Raw genomic sequence first — 21,456 nt, 5'->3', positions numbered from 1 at the left:
GCGTTGGACTAGTTAACCGTAAGGTTGCAAGATTGAATCCCCGAGCTGACAAGGTCAAAATCGGCCATTCTGCCCCTGAACAAGGCAGTTAACCCCCCATTCCTAGGCCATCATTGAAATTAAGAATGTGTTCTTAACTGACTTGCCTAGTTAAATAAAGGTGTAAAAAAATTTTTTTGTCCAAATCGGTGTCCAAAAATACAGATTTCTGATTGTTTTGAAAACTTGAAATCGGCCCTAATTAATCGGCCATTACGATTAATTGGTTGACCTCTAATTCCAGGTATGCAAAGCTCTTAGACTTACCCATAAAGACTCTCAGCTGAAATCGCTGCCAAATGTGATTCAGTGGTGTAAATACTTATGTAAATGTGATACTTCTGCATTTAATTTTCAATAAATTTACAGCAATTTCTAAAAAAAAATGTTTTCACTTTGACATTATGGGGTATTGTGTGTGGATGGGTGAGAACATTTATACACCTGTTGTACACCTGTTTACAAAGCATGTGACATAACATTTGATTTGAATTTAAGAAAATGTTTTGTTTTTCTGTCTTGAATAAAAGTAATAATGGAAAAGAATAATGGCTGGGTCTTGACTTGTTTATTAAATTGTATTATGTAGTCTTGTTTGTGTAGCCGGAAGGCTGACATTTCATTTATTTTATGCAGTGACTAAATACATTTTTTTAAACAAAACCTTGAGATGATCATTAAATGTATTGCTAGAATAGGCGTACCATTGATTTTCAGGCTAATGAATGATAACGAATGTAATAAGTCAATCTTAGCTGTTATATACAGTAGAGATATACTTTTTTTAGAATATACCAAACTATAACAAACTATAGATTTGGCAAGTTGGTTAGGACATCTACTTTGTGCATGACACAAGTCATTTTTCCAACAATTGTTTACAGACAGATTATTTAACTTAGAATTCACTTTCACAATTCCAGTGGGTTAGACGTTTACATACACTAAGTTGACTGTGCCTTTAAACAGCTTGGAAAATTCCATTTCAGGGCTTTAGAAGCTTCTGATAGGCTAATTGACATCATTTGAGTCAATTGGAGGTGTACCTGTGGATGTATTTCAAGGCCTACCTTCAAACTCAGTGGTTCTTTGCTTGACATTATGGGAAAATGAAAAGAAATCATCCAAGATCTCAGAAAAAAAATTAATTGTAGACCTCCACAAGTCTGGTTCATCCTTGGGAGTAATTTCCAAATGCCTGAAAGTACCACGTTCATCTGTACAAACTGTAGTACGCAAGTATAAACACCACGCAGCCATCATACCGCTCAGGAAGGAGACGCGTACTGTCTCCTAGAGATGAACGGACTTTGGTGCAAAAAGTGCAAATCAATCCCAGAACAACAGCAAAGAACCTTGTGAAGATGCTGGAGGAAACAGGTACAAAATGATCTATATCCACAGTAAAAACAAGTCCTATATCAATATAACCTGAAAGGCCGCTCAGCAAGGAAGAAGCCACTGCCTCAAAACCGCCTTACAAAAAGCCAGACTAGTTTGCAACTGCACATGGGGACAAAGATCATACTTTTTGGAGAAATGTCCTCTGGTGTGATTAAACAAAAATAGAACTGTTTGGCCATAATGACCGTTATTATGTTTGGAGGAAAAAAGGGAGAGACTTGCAAGCCGAAGAACACCATCCCAACCATGAAGCACGGGGGTGGCAGCATCATGTTGTGGGGGTGCTTTGCTGCAGTAGGGACTGGTGCACTTCACAAAATAGATGGCATCATGAGGAGGAAAATTATGTGGATATGTTGAAGCAACATCTCAAGACATCAGTCTTCAGAAGTTAAAGCTTGGTCGCAAATGGGTCTTCCAAATGGACAATGACCCCAAGCAAAATGGCTTAAGGTCAACAAAGTCAAGGTATTCGAGTGGCCATCACAAAGCCCTGAACTCAATCCTATGGAAAATTTGTGGGCAGAACTGAAAAAGCGCGTGCGAGCCAGGCCTCCCAACCTGACTCAGTTACACCAGCTCTGTCAGGAGGAATGGGCCAAAATTCACCCAACCTATTGTGGGAAGCTTGTGGAAGGCTACCCGAAACGTTTGACCCAAGTTAAACAATTTAAAGGCAATGCTACAAATAATAATTTAGTGTATGTAAACTTCTGATCCACTGGGAATGTGATGAAAGAAATAAAAGCTGAAATAAATCATTCTCTCTACTATTATTCTGACATTTCACATTCTTAAATAAAGTGGTGATCCTAACTGACATAAAATAGGGATTTTTTTTCTTTATGTACATTTTTCTTTAGGCTAAGGCACTAGGATTGGACTATAGTGAGAACCTGACCCAATACATTCTGCTCAGGTGTAACGGCTTTCTAGGTGTGGTGAAGGAGAGTCGGACCAAACTGCAGCATGTAGATTGCGATCCATGTTTACAAAACAATAAATGTAATGAAAACCGAAACAGCCTATACTTGTCAACTAAATACAGCGACAGGAACAAAGACACTAAGGACAATCACCCACGACAAACTCAAAGAATATGGCTGCCTAAATATGGTTCCCAATCAGAGACAACGATAAGCACCTGCCTCTGATTGAGAACCACTCCAGACAGCCATAGACTTTTCTAGATAACCCCACTAGCTACAATCCCAAATACATACACACCAAAACCCCAAGACAAAACACACCACAATACAAAAACTCCATGCCACACCCTGGCCTGACCCAATACATGAAGAAAAACACAAAATACTTAGACCAGGGCGTGACAGAACCCCCCCCCCCCCTAAGGTGCGGACTCCCGAACGCACCTCAAAACAATAGGGAGGGTCCGGGTGGGCGTCTGTCCATGGTGGCGGTTCCGGCGCAGGACGTGGAACCCACTCAGTCAATGTCTTAGTCCCCTCTCCTCGCGTCCCTGGATAGACCACCCTCGCCGCCGACCATGGCCTAGTAGTCCTCACCCAGAACCCCACTGGACTGAGGAGCAGATCGGGACTGAAGGACAGCTCGGGACTGAGGCAGCTCGGGACTGAGGGGAAGCTCGGGACTGAGGGGAAGCTCGGGAGTGAGAGAAAGCTCGGGAGTGAGAAGAAGCTCAGGCAGGTTGATGGATCTAACAGATCCTGGCTGGCTGGTGGTTCCGGCAGATCCTGGCTGACTGGCGGATCCTGGCTGACTAGCAGATCCTGGCCGACTGGCAGATCCTGGCCGACTGGCACTACTGGCGGATCCTGGCCGACTGGCACTTCTGGCGGATCCTGGCCGACTGGCGGATCCTGGCTGACTGGTGGATCTAACTCATCCTGACAGACTGGCGACGCTGGGCAGACTGGCGGCGCTGGGCAGACTGGCGGCGCTGGGCAGACTGGCAGCTCCTTGCAGACTGGCAGCTCCTTGCAGACTGGCAGCTCCTTGCAGACTGGCAGCTCTGGCTGCTTCATGTAGACTGACAGCTCTGGCTGCTCCATGCAGACTGGCAGCTCCATGCAGACTGGCAGCTCCATGCAGACTGGCAGCTCCATGCAGACTGGCAGCTCCATGCAGACTGACAGCTCTGGCTGCTCCATGCGGACTGACAGCTCTGGCTGCTCCATGCGGACTGACAGCTCTGGCTGCTCCATGCGGACTGACAGCTCTGGCTGCTCCATGCGGACTGACAGCTCTGGCTGCTCCATGCGGACTGACAGCTCTGGCTGCTCCATGCGGACTGACAGCTCTGGCTGCTCCATGCGGACTGACAGCTCTGGCTGCTCCATGCGGACTGGCAGCTCTGGCTGCTCCATGCGGACTGGCAGCTCTGGCTGCTCCATGCGGACTGGCAGCTCTGGCTGCTCCATGCGGACTGACAGCTCTGGCTGCTCCATGCGGACTGACAGCTCTGGCTGCTCCATGCGGGCTGGCAGCTCTGGCTGCTCCATGCGGGCTGGCAGCTCTGGCTTCTCCATGCGGGCTGGCAGCTCTGGCTGCGCTGAACAGGCGGGAGGCTCCGGCAGCGCTGTAGAGGAAGGCTCTGGCTGCGCTGAACAGGCGGGAGGCTCCGGCAGCGCTGTAGAGGAGAAAGGCTCTGGCAGCGCTGTAGAGGAGAAAGGCTCTGGCTGCGCTAAACAGGCGGGAGACTCCAGCAGCGCAGGAGAGGAGAAAAGCGCTGGCTGCGCTGAACAGGCGAGGCGCACTGAAGGCCTGGTGCGTGGTGCTGGAACTGGTGGTACTGGATCGAGGACACGCACAGGAAGCCTGGTGCGGGGAGCTGCTACCGGAGGACTGGAGTGTGGAGGTGGCACAGGATGGGCTAGACCGTGAAGGCGTACTGGAGATCTTGAGAGCAGTGTTGGCACAGGACGTGCAAGGCTAGGGATGTGCACAGGAGGCCTGGTGCGTGAGGCTGGCACCAACTTCACCAGCCGACTAACACGCACCTCAGGACGAGTATGGAGCGCTAACCCAGGTGCCATCAAATCCCCAACACGTTCCGTCGGGCGAATTCCATGCAAAAAGCACCAACACAGCAACTCCCTCATTTCTCTCTCCTCCAATTTCCCCATTAACTCCTTCACAGTCTCTGTTTCGCTCACCTCCAACACCGGCTCTGGTTCTGGTCTCCTCCTTGGCTCCTCACGATAAACAGGGAGAGTTGGCTCAGGTCTGACTCCTGACTCTGCCACCCTCTCCCTGAGCCCCCCCCCCCCCAATAAATTTTTGGGGCTGATTCTCAGGCTTCCATCCGCTACGCCGTGCTGCCTCCTCATATCTGCGCCTCTCAGCTTTCTCCGCCTCCAGTTCTTCCTTGGGACGGCGATATTCTCCAGGCTGAGCCCAGGGTCCTTTACCGTCCAGTTCTTCCTCCCATGTCCATTTCTCCAGGTGGTGCAGCCTCTCCCACTGCAGCTGCTCCTGCTGCTGCCTCTGTTGCCTCTCCTGTGGCTCCTGCCTGTTAACACGCTGCTTGGTCCGTTGGTGGTGGGTGATTCTGTAACGGCTTTCTAGGTGTGGTGAAGGAGAGTCGGACCAAACTGCAGCATGTAGATTGCGATCCATGTTTAATGAAAACAAACGTAAATACGAATAAACACAAAACACTACAAAACAATAAATTTAATGAAAACCGAAACAGCCTATACTTGTCAACTAAATACAGCGACAGGAACTAAGGACAATCACCCACGACAAACTCAAAGAATATGGCTGCCTAAATATGGTTCCCAATCAGAGACAACGATAAGCACCTGCCTCTGATTGAGAACCACTCCAGACAGCCATAGACTTTTCTAGATAACCCCACTAGCTACAATCCCAAATACATACACACCAAAACCCCAAGACAAAACACACCACAATAAAAAACTCCATGCCACACCCTGGCCTGACCCAATACATGAAGAAAAACACAGAATACTTAGACCAGGGCGTGACATCAGGTAAGTCACTGGATACACACACTGAGAAGTTGATCAAATTGCCTTAGTGGGAGATCCAAGCAGTGGAAGTCAGATAATTGGCAAAATGGCAAAAGCCTATAACACTGTCCATTGCCATCACACCTATGTTACTTTTCTGTCTGTGCTGTCCTTCTTTTGAGACAAAAAAAAGTGTGATTGAATAAAGTCCTCCCTGTTAGGACTACTGTCTCTGATGTGAGTGTTGCCCCGACTGGGACTCAGTCTTTCCCTGTCACCTCCACCATCACCTTCACTGATATCCCCATCAACACAGGACCACCCAAAACCAGGTGACCCCTGAAATACTAAAGCCCTCAGAATTGAAATCAACAGCCTCCGTATAATGTTTTTATGACTACGTTGAAAGGTTTGGGAAGTGCTGTGAATAAAACTCTGATGTGGTTCTGCCCTGGTGTCCTGACTGCGACAGGAATGATGTGTACTGGCCCCAGCTGTCTTTCCCCCTCACCAGGTATTACACAGGTGAGACTCTGCTGTCCCAAGATGTGACAAGTGAAATATTATAAATAGATGATGGCAGTAGGATTAAAGCTTTCCCTCCACCCTTCTACCTCCAGGTGAGTTCTGGCCAAGGGCCTTATCCTGGTGTTTTTCTTCATCGCTGCCTCCATTCTTGAGACTCGATGGAAACAGATCCGACAGGCATGGAGAAGTGCTTTTCTCTAAACCCAGGTATCTGAGAAAGAGTGAGGTAATAATGAGACAAATTAACATGCACTAACTCTTGAGGCTTGAATATGCTTGATCCTGCTGTTTGTGTCTGAACATTGTTATTGATGTAATGAAGTCATGTGCAGGTGGTAAGCTTAACAGTTTCAGCAGGTTTTCATGGTTTATAAGAATGTAAATTATCAAGTTTGATTGTATTTTGATATTTTTAAAGATATTTTTTTACCGTTTAAAATCTCATTTTTGATTAACTTGAAATGTGAATCTGGCCTGGGACAAAGATTGTCTATTATATTTATGAGATATTCAAGTGACCGCTCTAAGAATGGAAGAGGTGAGATCAGGTGGGACCATTCTAACCAATGAGAGGGCAGATACAAGTGTGAACAACAGGCATAGAGATAGATAGAGGACTCGTCTTTGTATCTGTGCCATTCTAGCATCTGCGATGGCATGGACAGTGCCATTGAAGACATCTCCATTTTATAGTAGTCCATTTCCTTCTTCATTGGCTGATTACTCCCTACTCATAGCAATCCCCACCTAGTTGACTACTTTATTTTAAAGTAGTACATTTTCTTCTTCTTCTTTGGCTGATTGCTCCCAACCCATAGGAATCCCTATATAATAGACAATATTTGTCCCAGGCCAGATTCACATGTCAAGTTAATAAAAATGCTTTCCCTTACATCAGACTTTTTTGTACATGTGGTTGCTGCTACCGTCTCTTATGACCGAAAATAACTTCTGGACATCAGGACTGTGATTACTCACCACGGACGGGCAGAATCCTTTTTTTCTTTTAACGAGCCTGAACGAGCCCAACGCGTACAACATACTGCTTTCTCGGGAACAGGCACAGATCCCCGTGATTTGCGTGAAGAGGAGGTGGAAAAAAAGGTGCTAGAGGGCAGGCTGCCTTCTGAGAATTTGTAAGCGATCGAATATACCCCCACTTCCTTCCATTCTGCTAGCAAATGTGAAATCTTTGGATAATAAAATCGATGACCTACGCGGAAGAATAAACTACCAATGGGACATTCAAAACTGTAATATCTTATGCTTCACTGAGTCGTGGCTGAATGATGATATTATCAACATACAGCTGGCTGGTTATACTCTGTACCGGCAGGATAGAACAGCAGCGTCTGGTAAGACAAGGGGCGGCTGAATATGTATTTTTGTAAATAACAGCTGTTGCACGATTTGTAAGGAAGTCTCCAACTATTGCTCGTCTGAGGTAGAGTATCTCATGATAAGCTGTAGACCACTCTATCTACCTAGAGAGTTTTCATCTGTATTTTTCGTAGCTGTTTACATACCACCACAGTCAGAGGCTGGCACTAAGACAGCATTGAATGAGCTGTATTCCGCCATAAGAAAACAAGAAAACGCTCATCCAGAGGCGGCGCTCCTAGTAGCCGGGGACTTTACTGCAGGAAAACTTAAATCCGTTTTACCAAATTTCTGTCAGGATGTTAAATGTGCAACAGGAGGAAAAAAACTAAACACACAGAGAGGCATACAAAGCTCTCCCTCACCCTCCATTTGTCAAACCTAACCATAATTCTATCCTCCTGATTCCTGCTTACAAGCAAAAATTAAATCAGGAAGCACCAGTGACTAGATCAATAAAAAAGTGGTCAGATGAAGCAGAAGCTAAGCTACAGGACTGTTTTGCTAGCACAGACTGGAATATGTTCCGGGATTCCTCTGATGGCATTGAGGAGTACACCATATGTAACGGCGTTCTTCGTTTGTCGAAAGAGAGTCGGACCGAAATGCAGCGTGGTGGTTAATCATGATCTTTAATAAAGAAAACGGCGATACATGAAATAACTAAATAAATACGAAAACAACAAACGGAACCTGAAACCTAATACAGCCTATCTGGTGAACACTACACAAAGACAGGAACAATCACCCACGAAAGACAAAGCGAAACTCAGGCTACCTAAATACGGTTCCCAATCAGAGACAACAAGAAACACCTGACTGATCGAGAACCGCCTCAGGCAGCCCAAACCTAACTAGACACACCCCTAATCATAGCAATCCCAATCCTATAAAACCCCAATGCGAAACACAACACGTAAACCCATGTCACACCCTGGCCTGACCAAAATATATAACGAAAACACAAAAACCTAAGACCAAGGCGTGACAGAATCCCCCCCCCCCCCAAGGTGCGGACTCCCGGACGCACCTCAAAACCATAGGGAGGGTCCGGGTGGGCGTCTGTCATTGGTGGCAGCGCCGGCTCGGGACGTGGACCCCACTTCATTAATGTCCTCGTTCCTCCCCTTCGCGTCCTGGGATAATCCACCCTCGCCGCCGACCATGGCCTAATAGTCCTCACCCAGAACCCCACAGAACTAAGGAGCAGCTCGTGACTGAGGGGCATCTCGGGACTGAGGGACAGCTCGGGACTGAGGGGCAGCTCGGGACTGAGGGGCAGCTCGGGACTGAGGGGCAGCTCGGGACTGAGGGGCAGCTCGGGACTGAGGCAGCTCGGGACTGAGGGGCAGCTCGGGACTGAGGGGCAGCTCGGGACTGAGGGGCAGCCCGGAACTGAGGGGCAGCCCGGAACTGAGGGGAAGCCCAGTACTGAGAGGAAGCCCAGTACTGAGAGGAAGCCCAGTACTGAGAGGAAGCCCAGTACTGAGATGAAGCTCAGGTAGGTAGTAGGCTCCGGTAGATCCTGGCTGGCTGGCGGATCTGGAAGATTCAGGTTGACTAGCAGATCTAGCTGCTCTATGCAGACTGACAGCTCTGACTGCTCCATGCAGGCTGACAGCTCCTTGCAGACTGGCAGCTCTTTGCAGACTGACAGCTCTGACTGCTCCATGCAGGCTGACAGTTCCTTGCAGACTGACAGATCCTTGCAGACTGACAGCTCCATGCAGACTGACAGCTCCATGCAGACTGACAGCTCTGACTGCTCCATGCAGGCTGACAGCTCATTGCAGACTGGCAGCTCCTTGCAGACTGGCAGCTCCTTGCAGACTGGCAGCTCCTTGCAGACTGACAGCTCCTTGCAGACTGGCAGCTCCTTGCAGACTGGCAGCTCCTTGCAGACTGGCAGCTCCTTGCAGACTGGCAGCTCTGGCTGCTTCATGCAGACTGACAGCACCCTGCAGACTGGCAGCTCCTTGCAGACTGGCAGCTCTTTGCAGACTGACAGCTCCTTGCTGACTGGCAGCTCTTTGCAGACTGACAGCTCTGGCTGCTTCATGCAGACTGACAGCTCTGACTGCTCCATGCAGGCTGACAGCACCCTGCAGACTGGCAGCTCCTTGCAGACTGGCAGCTCCCTGCAGACTGGCAGCTCTTTGCAGACTGGCAGCTCCCTGCAGACTGGCAGCTCTTTGCAGACTGACAGCTCCATGCAGACTGGCTGCTCAGGCTGCTTCAAACAGGCAGGAGGCTCCGGCAGCGCTGTAGAGAGAGAAGGCTCTGATAGCGCTGAACAGGCGGGAGACTCCGACAGCGCAGGAGGGAAGGAAGGCTCTGGCTGTGCTGAACAGGCGGGAGACTCCGACAGAGCGGGAGAGGCGAGGCGCACTGTAGGCCTGATGCGTGGTGCGGGCACTGGTGATACTGGAGCGAGGACACGCACAGGAAGCCTGGTGCGGGGAGCTGCTACCGGAGGACTGGTGTGTGGAGGTGGCTCTGGATGGACCGGACCGTGCAGGCGCACTGGAGCTCTTGAGCACCGAGCCTGCCCAAGCTTACCTGGCTCGATGCCCACTCTAGCCCGGCCAATATGAAGGGCTGGTATGATCCGTACCGGGCTATGCACCCGCACTGGAGACACCGTGCGCTCACTAGCATAACACGGTGCCTGCCCGGTCTCTTTAGCCCCCCGGTAAGCACAGGGAGTTTGCGCAGGTCTCCTACCTGGCATAGCCATACTCCCTGTAAGCCCCCCCCCCCAATAAATTTGTGGGGCCGACTCTCAGGCTTCCATCCGCGTCGCCGTGCTGCCTCCTCATACCAGCGCCTCTCTGCTTTAGCCGCCTCTAGTTCTTCCTTGGGACGGCGATATTCTCCAGGCTGGGCCCAGGGTCCTTTTCCGTCCAGTTCCTCCTCCCATGTCCAATACTCCAAGTGATGCAGCCTCTCCCACTGCAACTGCTCTTCACGATTAGCAGGGAGAGTTGGCTCAGGTCTGACACCCGACTCAGCCACTCTCCCTCTGAGCCCCCCCCCAATACATTTTTGGGGCTGCTTTTCAGGTTTCCTTGCCAACCGTGTTCCCTCGTATCGTCGGCTCTTATCTCCGGCTGCCTCTGCTCTCCTAAGTGCCTCCACCTGTTCCCGTGGGAGGCGATCTCTTCCAGCCAGTATCTCCTCCCAAGTGTAACAACCTTTGCCATCCAATACGTCTTCCCATGTCCATTCCTCCTTTCGCTTTTCCTGCGGTCGCTGCCTGTAACCACGCCGCTCGGTCCGTGTGTGGTGGGTGATTCTGTAACGGCGTTCTTCGTTTGTCGAAAGAGAGTCGGACCGAAATGCAGCGTGGTGGTTAATCATGATCTTTAATAAAGAAAACGGCGATACATGAAATAACTAAATAAATACGAAAACAACAAACGGAACGTGAAACCTAATACAGCCTATCTGGTGAACACTACACAAAGACAGGAACAATCTCCCACGAAAGACAAAGCGAAACTCAGGCTACCTAAATACGGTTCCCAATCAGAGACAACAAGAAACACCTGACTGATCGAGAACCGCCTCAGGCAGCCCAAACCTAACTAGACACACCCCTAATCATAGCAATCCCAATCCTATAAAACCCCAATGCGAAACACAACACGTAAACCCATGTCACACCCTGGCCTGACCAAAATATATAACGAAAACACAAAAACCTAAGACCAAGGCGTGACACCATATCAGTCATTGGCTTCATCAATAAGTGCATTGATGACATCGTCCCCACAGTGACCGTATGTACATACCACAACCAGAAACCATAGATTACAGGCAACATTCGCACTGAGCTAAAGGCTAGAGCTGCCGCTTTCAAGGAGCGGGACTCTAACCCTTGAAGCTTATAAGAAATCCTGCTATGCCCTCCGACAAACCATCAGACAGGCAAAGCGTCAATACAGGACTAAGATCGAATCGTACTAAACGGGCTCTGACGCTCGTGGCAGGGCTTGCAAACCATTACAGACTGCAAAGGGAAGCACAGCCGAGAGCTGCCCAGTGACACAAGCCTACCAGACAAGCTAAACTACTTCTATGCTCGCTTGCACTGCATGCACTGACCAACTGACAAGTGTCTTCACTAACATTTTCAATCTCTCCCTGTCCGCGTCTGTAATACCAACATGTTTTAAGCAGGCCACCACAGTCCCTTTGCCCAAGAACACTAAGGTAACCTGCCTAAATGACTACCGACCTGTAGCACTCACGTCTGTAGCCATAAAGTGCTTTGAAAGGCTGGTCATGGCTCACATCAACAACATTATCCCAGAAACACTAGACCCACTCCAATTTGCATACCACCCCAACATAATTCGAAATAAATCACAACAGTGTCAGCAGCTAAGCACACCCACACCATCACACCTCATCCATCAAGGGATGACTGCCTTGCCTGGTTCACCAATTACTTTGCAGACAGAGTTCAGTGCGTCAAATTGGAGGGCATGCTGTCTGGTCCTCTGGCAGTCTCTATGGGGGTGCCACAGGGTTCAATTCTCGGGCCGACTCTTTTCTCTGTGTATATCAATGATGTTGCTCTTGCTGCGGGCGATTCCCTGATCCACCTCTACGCAGACGACACCATTCTATATACCTTCGGCCCGTCTTTGGACACTGTGCTATCTAACCTCCAAACAAGCTTCAATGCCATACAACACTCCTTCCGTGGCCTCCAACTGCTCTTAAACGCTAGTAAAACCAAATGCATGCTTTTCAACCGGTCGCTGCCTGCACCCGCATGCCCGACTAGCATCACCACCCTGGATGGTTCCGACCTAGAATATGTGGACGTCTATAAGTACCTAGGTGTCTGGCTAGACTGCAAACTCTCCTTCCAGACTCATATCAAACATCTCCAATCGAAAATCAAATCAAGAGTCGGCTTTCTATTCCGCAACAAAGCCTCCTTCACTCACGCCGCCAAGCTTACCCTAGTAAAACTGACTATCCTACCGATCCTCGACTTCGGCGATGTCATCTACAAAATGGCTTCCAACACTCTACTCAGCAAACTGGATGCAGTCTATCACAGTGCCATCCGTTTCGTCACTAAAGCACCTTATACCACCCACCACTGCGACTTGTATGCTCTAGTCGGCTGGCCCTCGCTACATATTCGTCGCCAGACCCACTGGCTCCAGGTCATCTACAAGTCCATGCTAGGTAAAGCTCCGCCTTATCCCAGCTCACTGGTCACGATGGCAACACCCATCCGTAGCACGCGCTCCAGCAGGTGTATCTCACTGATCATCCCTAAAGCCAACACCTCATTTGGCCGCCTTTCGTTCCAGTACTCTGCTGCCTGTGACTGGAACGAATTGCAAAAATCGCTGAAGTTGGAGACTTTTATCTCCCTCACCAACTTCAAACATCAGCTATCTGAGCGGCTAACCGATCGCTGCAGCTGTACATAGTCTATTGGTAAATAGCCCACCCTTTCTCACCTACCTCATCCCCATACTGTTTTTATTTATTTACTTTTCTGCTCTTTTGCACACCAATATCTCTACCTGTACATGACCATCTGATCATTCATCACTCCAGTGTTAATCTGCAAAATGTTAATTATTTGCCTACCTCCTCATGCCTTTTGCACACATTGTATATAGACTCCCCCTTTGGTTTCTACTGTGTTATTGACTTGTTAATTGTTTACTCCATGTGTAACTCTTTGTTGTCTGCTCACACTGCTATGCTTTATCTTGGCCAGGTCGCAGTTGCAAATGAGAACTTGTTCTCAACTAGCCTACCTGGTTAAATAAAGGTGAAATAAAAAAAGTAAAAATTTAAAAAAAAAAAAATCCTCCTTGCTTCACGGTGGGAACCACACATGCGGAGATCATCCGTTCACCTACTCTGCATCTCACAAAGACACGGCGGTTGGAACAAAAAATCTCAAAGATTTCCACCAGTCTAATGTCCATTACTCGTGTTTCTTGGCCCAACAAGTCTCTTCTCTCTTCGACCATGAAGGCCTGATTGACGCAGTCTCCTCAACAGTTGATGTGAAGATGTGTCTGTTACTTGTATACTCTTCGAAGCATTTATTTGGGCTGCAATTTTTGAGGTTGATAACTCTAATGAACTTATCCTCTGCAGCAGAGGTAACTCTGCGTCTTCCTTTCCTGTGGCGGTCCGGATTGACTGACCTTCATGTCTTAAAGTAATGGTGGACTGCCGTTTCTCTTTGCTTATTTGAGCTGTTCTTGCCATAATATGGACTTGGTCTTTTAGGGCTATCTGCTGTATACCACCCCTACCTTGTCACAACACAACTGATTGGCTCAAACACATTAAGAAGGACAGAATTTCCACAATTGAACTTTTAACAAGGCACACCTGTTAATTGAAATGCATTCCAGGTCACGACGTCATGAAGCTGGTTGAGAGAATGCCAAGAGTATTTAACCTTTATTTATCTAGGCAAGTCAGTTAAGAACAAATTCTTATCTTACAATGACTCCCTACCCCGACCAAACCCTCCCCTTACCCGGACAACGCTGGGCCAATTGTGCACCGCCCTATGGGACTCCCGATCACGGCCGGTTGTGATACAGCCCAGGATCAAACCAGGGTCTGTAGTGACACCTCTAGCACTGAGATGCAGTGCCTTAGACCGCTGCATCACTCGGGAGCTAAGACAAAGGGTGGCTACTTTGAAGAATCTCAAATATAAAATATATTTTGATTTGTTTAACACTTTTTTGGTTACTACATGATTCCATATGTTATTTTATTGTTTTGATGTCTTCACTATTATTCTACAATGTAGAAAATAATACTAATAAAGAAAAACCATTGAATGAGTAGGTGTGTCCAAACTTTTGACTGGTACTGTATGCTTCAGTAAGGTTGGCTTCTTAGCGTTCATAGCAATGGTTATCAGAGAAAATAGATGTTGTGGTGCCAGCTGCAGAGATGTATTTTGGCATACGAGAGATTTGACTTCAGAAGAGTTACAGGATGTGTTGAGTGGCGGTGTCCCGTTCTCCCAGGCCGTTGGCATGGTGCAGGTGCAGATAGGGTCAAAGTAGTGGAATGAGGTTGTGGACTTTTAATGAGTGTAGAGTTAGTTGGTAGGGTGTTTTTTAATGATATTTTTTTAGTTTAGTTTTTCCTTTTCCCATTTTGTTTCACAAAGTATAATATATTTATATTATGGTCCAGTTGAAGGCGGTAATGCAACATATTGGATGCCAACCGATGTTAAACTCAAAAGAAGAAGACTTGCGGAGTTGGATGATGGTTGGGTCAAGTCGGAGCTCCTTTTTTCCCCCCGAGTTACCAGTCGTCTTGAACGCACTGAAGTCGGAGATTTCCAAGTTGTTTTGAACGCGGCATAACTTGCATACAAGCTCCATATCAATGGGCGCATGAGTATTTAAAGCAAGTTAGTCTTATTTGAAGTTTCTAAAATGTGCTTATAGTAATAGTTATCTACCGGAATGTTTGTACTGTCAGAAGCTAGCTAACGTTACCACAACTTGATTGAGAAGAGAGTTTACTTAACCATCTAACGCTAGCTAGTGACAGAGTGGACCTTCTGGTTCGCTAAATCGATAGCCACGTTAATGTGGTTACAGCAAGATGACTTCGACGGGTCCTTTTTGAGACTCACTGGACTGGAGACGTGTCACTGATGGGCCAATGATTGACACGGTGTTGAAGTGAATGCACCGGTAGTTTGCTAGCCAGCCAGCTAGTTGCTAGCTTGCCAGCTAGCTACTTCTAAGACGCCGGAGCTCGCCGGTGAGATTGTTCGTCCGCTAAGCCTACCCAGGGAAGTGGTTTGTTCTCGTGACTAAGATTAGCTCAAACTAGCGAGCCGGTTGTCTTGTGTGAGGAGAAGCGCAGGCTGTCAAGATGGGCTCGTTGTTCCGAAGTGAAGAGATGTGTTTGACCCAGCTGTTTCTTCAGTCTGGATCAGCATACGACTGCATCAGCGAACTGGGAGAAATGGGTATGGTGGAATTCAGAGACGTAAGTATTGATCCCCAAATAAACTGTCATCTAACTAGCACAGCTGTATTGAAACAAATTGAAAAGTTATTCTCTCTTTGGTGCTGTTGTGTTGTGAGCTGTCACTGTCAGACATGAGCAGGAATGTAGAATGTTGCCCATGGGTTTCCTTAACACAAGACCTGACACAAGATGGCTTATATAACACGTCAAGTCTAACCATATTGAGTACAGTAGATTGCTTGCTTTAACAGGTTCTTGTGAGGAGTCTGGACCAGTTTCATTTCATTCGTTGCAACTTGCCCTGTAGAGCAGTGGTCACCAACCTTTCCCGAGGCAAGACCACTTTGAGGCTAAATTCAAGCAGAGATCTACTGCTCAGATTGTTTTAAACATGACTTAAAAAACGTAAGCCGAGGCAACAATAACCAATTAAAAACAGCTTTCTAGTAATGAGGTTTTTTCATTATGCTATATGCCCAATACATTATCACTGCATATTGGCTATGCTAGATTTGTACTGGTGCTGTTCTCCTCAGATAATTTTAAAATGATTTAAACAATTGAGGTATATGATCACACTGGTAATATATAATTTGTTGTATTACTTGTGAGGCACAGCTAAGTAAGCATAATGTTATTTAATTTTTTACTGGACTGATGGCCTGCATCTGAGGGTCAGTCTGAGGGGAGTGAGGGAACAGCGTAAGGCTTAACACCCTGACTCTCCAGAAAATGGGACACAGTCTTCCAGCTGATGTTGTTACTCCTATGACCAGAGAAAGTGAAATATTTCTTGGTATTTCAAAATACACAAGTCGCTAATAATAACACAAGCTTATCGGAACACTTTGCTATACTCATTCATTGCAGCTGCAATGCTGGTGGCTTATAAATGTGTTGAACAAAGTGTTGACAGTGCTGAATAACAATTTAAATATGAAATTACAAACAGTAGCTCATTTGTATTCGTTGAGTCGCCAGTCATGGTTTTGAAATCTCACAGTATCAACATTGCATGTTCCAGGCTTCTTTTTACAGTCTATTGCTCGAGGAAACTTTGCAGACGCGGTGATCTGGCCTATCTGATTGGCCAGTGGTAGGCCTATAGGTGCACTTGATTTGCTCACTGTGCCTGCCGGGTACGCAGAGTTCTACCTTCAGACACATGAAATGGTTCAAAATGGGAAAGTTGACTTCCTGTTGCTAGGGCTGCTGAATCAAGTGCACCTACCGCCAACAGCGTGAAACAAATACAAACAAATAGGACCGCAAATGGCGTTATCGTTGTGTTTTTAACAGAAATGTCTTGGAGAACGATCAGTCGATCACGATCGACCGGTTGGTGACCACTGCTGTAGAGTATAATGTGGAATGTTGACGATAATTTGCAAAATCCAGTCAATCTGCTCAGACAGGTGTGTGTTTGTGGTGAAAGTAACAATGTTGCTCTGCTCTTACTGTTTCAGCTCAACCCCAGCGTGAATCTATTCCAGCGGAAGTTTGTCACTGAGTTAAAAAGATGTGAGGAGATGGAGAGAATTTTAGGTAAGGATAAAACCGGTCGGTTTAATCTTTAATAAAAGTGATGATGGGCATGATTCACTCCTGAATAACTCAACAACATTCACACTTAGTTAGTTACTGTGTAAATCCCAGTCTCCATGGTCATGGTAAAGTTATGAGATACACTGATCTGGCCAATGAGTCTCATCCAAGGCAGCTAAACTCAGGCTTAATTTGAGGCCAATGCTTGGTGATTAAATATAGGTCCCCAAAAAAGGAAACTACAAGGAGCGTTGGGGTGAGTTTCTCAGAAATGTGAGCTCCTGAGAGGAAAGGATAAGTGTGAGGCAGAGTTCATTTGACTCGTGAGGACTTTAAACACTGCACTGTCCTTAGCCCTGGGCTGTCCTTAGCACCGGACAAAGGGTGTTTTCACATATAGTCCTCTTTAAAAAAAACAATAACTGTTCTTTGTATTCACACTGCCCTTGCATTTGAATGAGGACTCAACTATTTTGCCAGTTCACTTCACCTATTTTGTGGACAGAGTCCTCTTTGCTTTCACATTGCTAACTTCAATAAGCATTTCTAAACGGCTGGCCATGCCTTCCTCCTGGCTACTCCAACTTCGGCCTCCAACTGCTCTTAAACGCTAATAAAACCAAATGCATGCTTTTCAACCGTTCGCTGCCTGCACCCGCACGCCTGACTAGCATCACCACCCTGGATGGTTCCGACCTAGAATATGTGAACATCTATAAGTACCTAGGTGTCTGGCTAGACTGTAAACTCTCCTTCCAGACTCATATCAAACATCTCCAATCTAAAATCAAATCTAGTCGGTTTTCTATTCCGCAACAAAGCCTCCTTCACTCACGCCGCCAAACTTACCCTAGTAAAACTGACTATCCTACAGATCCTCGACTTCGGCGACGTCATCTACAAAATAGCTTCCAATACTCTACTCACCAAACTGGATGCAGTTTATCACAGTGCCATCCCTTTTGTTACTAAAGCACCTTATACCACCCACCACTGCGACCTGTATGCTCTAGTCGGCTGGTCCTCGCTACATATTCGTCGCCAGACCCACTGGCTCCAGGTCATCTACAAGTCCATGCTAGGTAAAGCTGCGCCTTATCTCAGTTCACTGGTGACGATGGCAAAACCCACCCGTAGCACGCGCTCCAGCAGGTGTATCTCACTGATCATCCCTAAAGCCAACACCTCACAATGTAATCAATTTTATAAGGCTGTAACGTAACAAGGTGTGGAAAAAGTAAAGGGGTCTGAATACTTTCCGATTGCGCTGTATACCTACTTACATTTTGGAAGCTAATAGATTGCATATAGTTAATCTGAGATATTGTAATCAGAAGATACTATTAACATGTCCATTTTATTGGTAACAGAATAAATAGCAATAGAATAACTGCAGAATAAATAATGCTGTAATTTGACAATCGTATGCCCAAGGTAGCGCTACAATGGATTATGTACCATATGTTGTGATTCTCACCAACTATATTGTCTAATCACACTATTCAAACCCCACAAGCAATAAACATCTTATGAAGTTATCTTAGTCTATATGTCACATATTGCAAACAAATAATCTAAACTAAGAACTCCACACATTTTGGAATTTCTGTGCGTCATTGACAATCGCTAATCAATATCCAAAAACGGCGCACACTTTTTTTTCTGTGAACCTGCACATCTTCTCTCATTTGTGGCACCAATGTGAGGGTTTATACCAGGGGAAACGGTGTTACAGTAGTCTAGTGTGTGGTGCGGGAATAATGACCAGCAAACCTGGGGAGCTTTGCATTCACATTGTCCTAAAAAAAGGAAACCGGACTGCGGAATTCAAGCAAACCAAACTCAGACCACCTCTCGATGGTCTCCGTTCAGTTCGCTTCGGGTGCTTTTTTGAGGGGTCTGAGTTTTCACACTACCCAAAAAATTAAGTGAACTGCTCTGAGTTCACAAAAATGTCCTGAAAGGGCCTTAAGACTGGCTCTGGGATAGCTTATCCCGTGTTCACATAAGCATTTGTTAACCTTGGGCTAAGCTTTAACCCTGGACTAAGGATTCACATTTGTATCCCAAAGCCCTGGAATAACAGACGAATGCAACACTCGACCAGAGGTGGAAAGTAACAAACTATTCTCATTATTGTAATTGAGTGGCTTTTCCAAGTACTTGTATTTTTAAAGTCCGTATTTTAAAGCTGCAATATGTTACTTTGTCTTTAAAAAAACAATTATGTTCTAAAGCTCTTAAATTGCTAGTGATCATCCAATGTGATTTCAACAGTAACAATATTGCGCTTCCAGCCTACCTGAAAAATGCTGTATTCAATTTCCCTGTCTGGAAAGATTTCCGACTGCATATAATGAATTAAGAGTTTCCGGAGGCAGTGCCAGATCAGACTGAGATATGAATGGAACTTTGATGCCCATATGGCAGATACAGGTAGCACACAACTTGTCCCAGCAGTTCAGACCCCATCTAACATAAAGAAACTAGAGTTCGACCGATTATGATTTTTCAACGCCGAATAGTTTTTTAATATTTTTTTGGAGGACTAAAAAAAGCCGGTACCGATTTTTAAATCGGCCTATTTAAAAAATATATATAAAAAAATATAAAAAATACTTTTTTTATATATATTTGTAATAATGACAATTACAACAATACTGAATTAACATTTATTTTAACTTAATATAATACATCAATTTAGTCTCATAAATAATGAAACATGTTCAATTTGGTTTAAATAATGTACCAAAAGTGTTGGAGAAGAAAGTAAAAGTGCAATATGTGCCATGTAAAAAAGCTAACGTTTAAGTTCCTTGCTTAGAACATTACAACTTATGAAAGCTGGTGGTTCCTTTTTACATGAGTCTTCAATATTCCCAGGTAAGAAGTTTTAGGTTGTAGTTATTATAGGACTATTTCTCTCTATACCATTTGTATTTCATATACCTTTTGAATTTATGTTCTAATAGGTACTTTAGTATTGCCAGTCTAATCTCAGGAGTTGATAGGCTTGAAGTCATAAACAGCGCAATGCTTGAAGCATTGTGAAGAGCTGCTGGCAAATGCAGGAAAGTGCTGTTTGAATGAATGCTTACGAGCCTGCTGCTGCCTACCACCGCTCAGTCAGACTGCGCTATCAAATCATAGGTTTAATTATAATATAATAACACACAGAAATACGAGCCAAGGTCATTAATATGGCCAAATCCAGAAACGATCATTTAAAAAACAAAACGTTTATTCTTTCAGTGAAATACGGAACCGTTTTGTATTTTATCAAACAGGTGGCATCCATAAGTCTAAATATTGCTGTTACATTGCACAACCTTCAATGTTATGTCATAATTATGTAAAACTCTGGCAGATTAGTTCGCAATGAGCCAGGTGGCCCAAACTGTTGCATACACCCTGACTCTGCGTGCAATGAACGCAAGAGAAGTGACACAATTTCCCTAGGTAATGTTGCCTGCTAACATTAATTTATTTTAACTGAATATGCAGGTTTAAAAAAATATTCTTCTGTGTATTGATTTTAAGGCATTGATGTTTAAGGTTAGGTACATTCGTGCAACGATTGTGCTTTTTTCACAAATGCGCTTTTGTTAAATCATCCCCCGTTTGGCAAAGTTGGCTGTCTTTGTTAGGAAGAAATAGTCTCGACACAGTTTGCAACGAGCCAGGCTGCCCAAACTGCTGTATATACCCTAACTCTGTTGCACAGAATGCAAGAGAAGTGACACAATTTCCCTAGTTAAAAGAAATTCATGTTAGTAGGCAATATTAACTAAATATGCAGGTTTAGAAATATATACTTGTGTTTTGATTTTAAGAAAGGTGTTGATGTTTATGGTTTGGTACACATTGGTGCAATGACAGCGCTTTTGTCGCGAATGTGCTTGTTAAATCACCCGTTTGGCGAAGTAGGCTGTGATTCAATGATAAATTAACAGGCACCACATTGATTAAATGCAACGCAGGACAAGCTAGATAACTACACATGGTTGATGATATTAGTTTAACTAGTGATTATGTAGAGTTTTTTTTTTAATAAGATAAGTTTAATGATAGCTAGCACCTTACCGTGGCTCCTTGCTGCACTCGCATAACAGGTAGTCAGCCTGCTACGCAGTCTCCTCGGAGTGCAATGTAATCGGCCATAATCGGCGCCCAAAAATGCCGATTACCGATTGTTATGAAAAATTAGGGCCGATTTCAAGTTATCAGCCATTCCGATTAATCGGTCAAACTCTAAAAGAAACAGTGAACTTAAGAGCCAACAGGCGAAAAGGGAAAAATGATTGCGCCCGGGCCAAGACGAGTCGAGACTTAACCTCCTATTTGCGTTCAAAGTGGAGAGCACTTGCTAGCGAAGGGATTCAAAACTGACCTGCTGAAAAGGTAAGACATATGTTAGCTAATGTAGCTATCTTGCTAGCTAGATATAAAGTGATGTGTTATTATGGAAGTGGGTGTTATAGCTACTATGGATTACTTGTTTGGGTTGTTGTTGTTAGCTAGCTGACTGCAACAGGCATTGGTTTGTTTCATTTTAATTTAAACTATTGCTTCGCTATTTAGTTGTAGCTAGCTA

The 21,456-nt window shown here is 45.6% G+C and overlaps 1 protein-coding gene across 1 annotated transcript in view; it reads left to right on the top strand.

Annotated features, from left to right (window-relative positions):
• The first annotated feature begins 14,239 nt into the window (after window positions 1-14,239).
• LOC109880505 (V-type proton ATPase 116 kDa subunit a) overlaps window positions 14,240-21,456 on the top strand; it is a 32,199-nt gene continuing 24,982 nt past the window's right edge. The window contains exons 1-2 of the mRNA XM_020472715.2: window positions 14,240-15,335; window positions 16,784-16,862. Coding sequence (XP_020328304.1) covers window positions 15,219-15,335; window positions 16,784-16,862 — 196 coding nt within the window. The 5' untranslated portion in view covers window positions 14,240-15,218. The remainder of the gene's footprint in view (window positions 15,336-16,783; window positions 16,863-21,456) is intronic.

Source organism: Oncorhynchus kisutch, linkage group LG3 (assembly GCF_002021735.2).
Source record: "Oncorhynchus kisutch isolate 150728-3 linkage group LG3, Okis_V2, whole genome shotgun sequence".
Classification (NCBI taxonomy): domain Eukaryota; kingdom Metazoa; phylum Chordata; class Actinopteri; order Salmoniformes; family Salmonidae; genus Oncorhynchus; species Oncorhynchus kisutch.
This window is presented reverse-complemented; position numbering and strand designations above follow the sequence as displayed.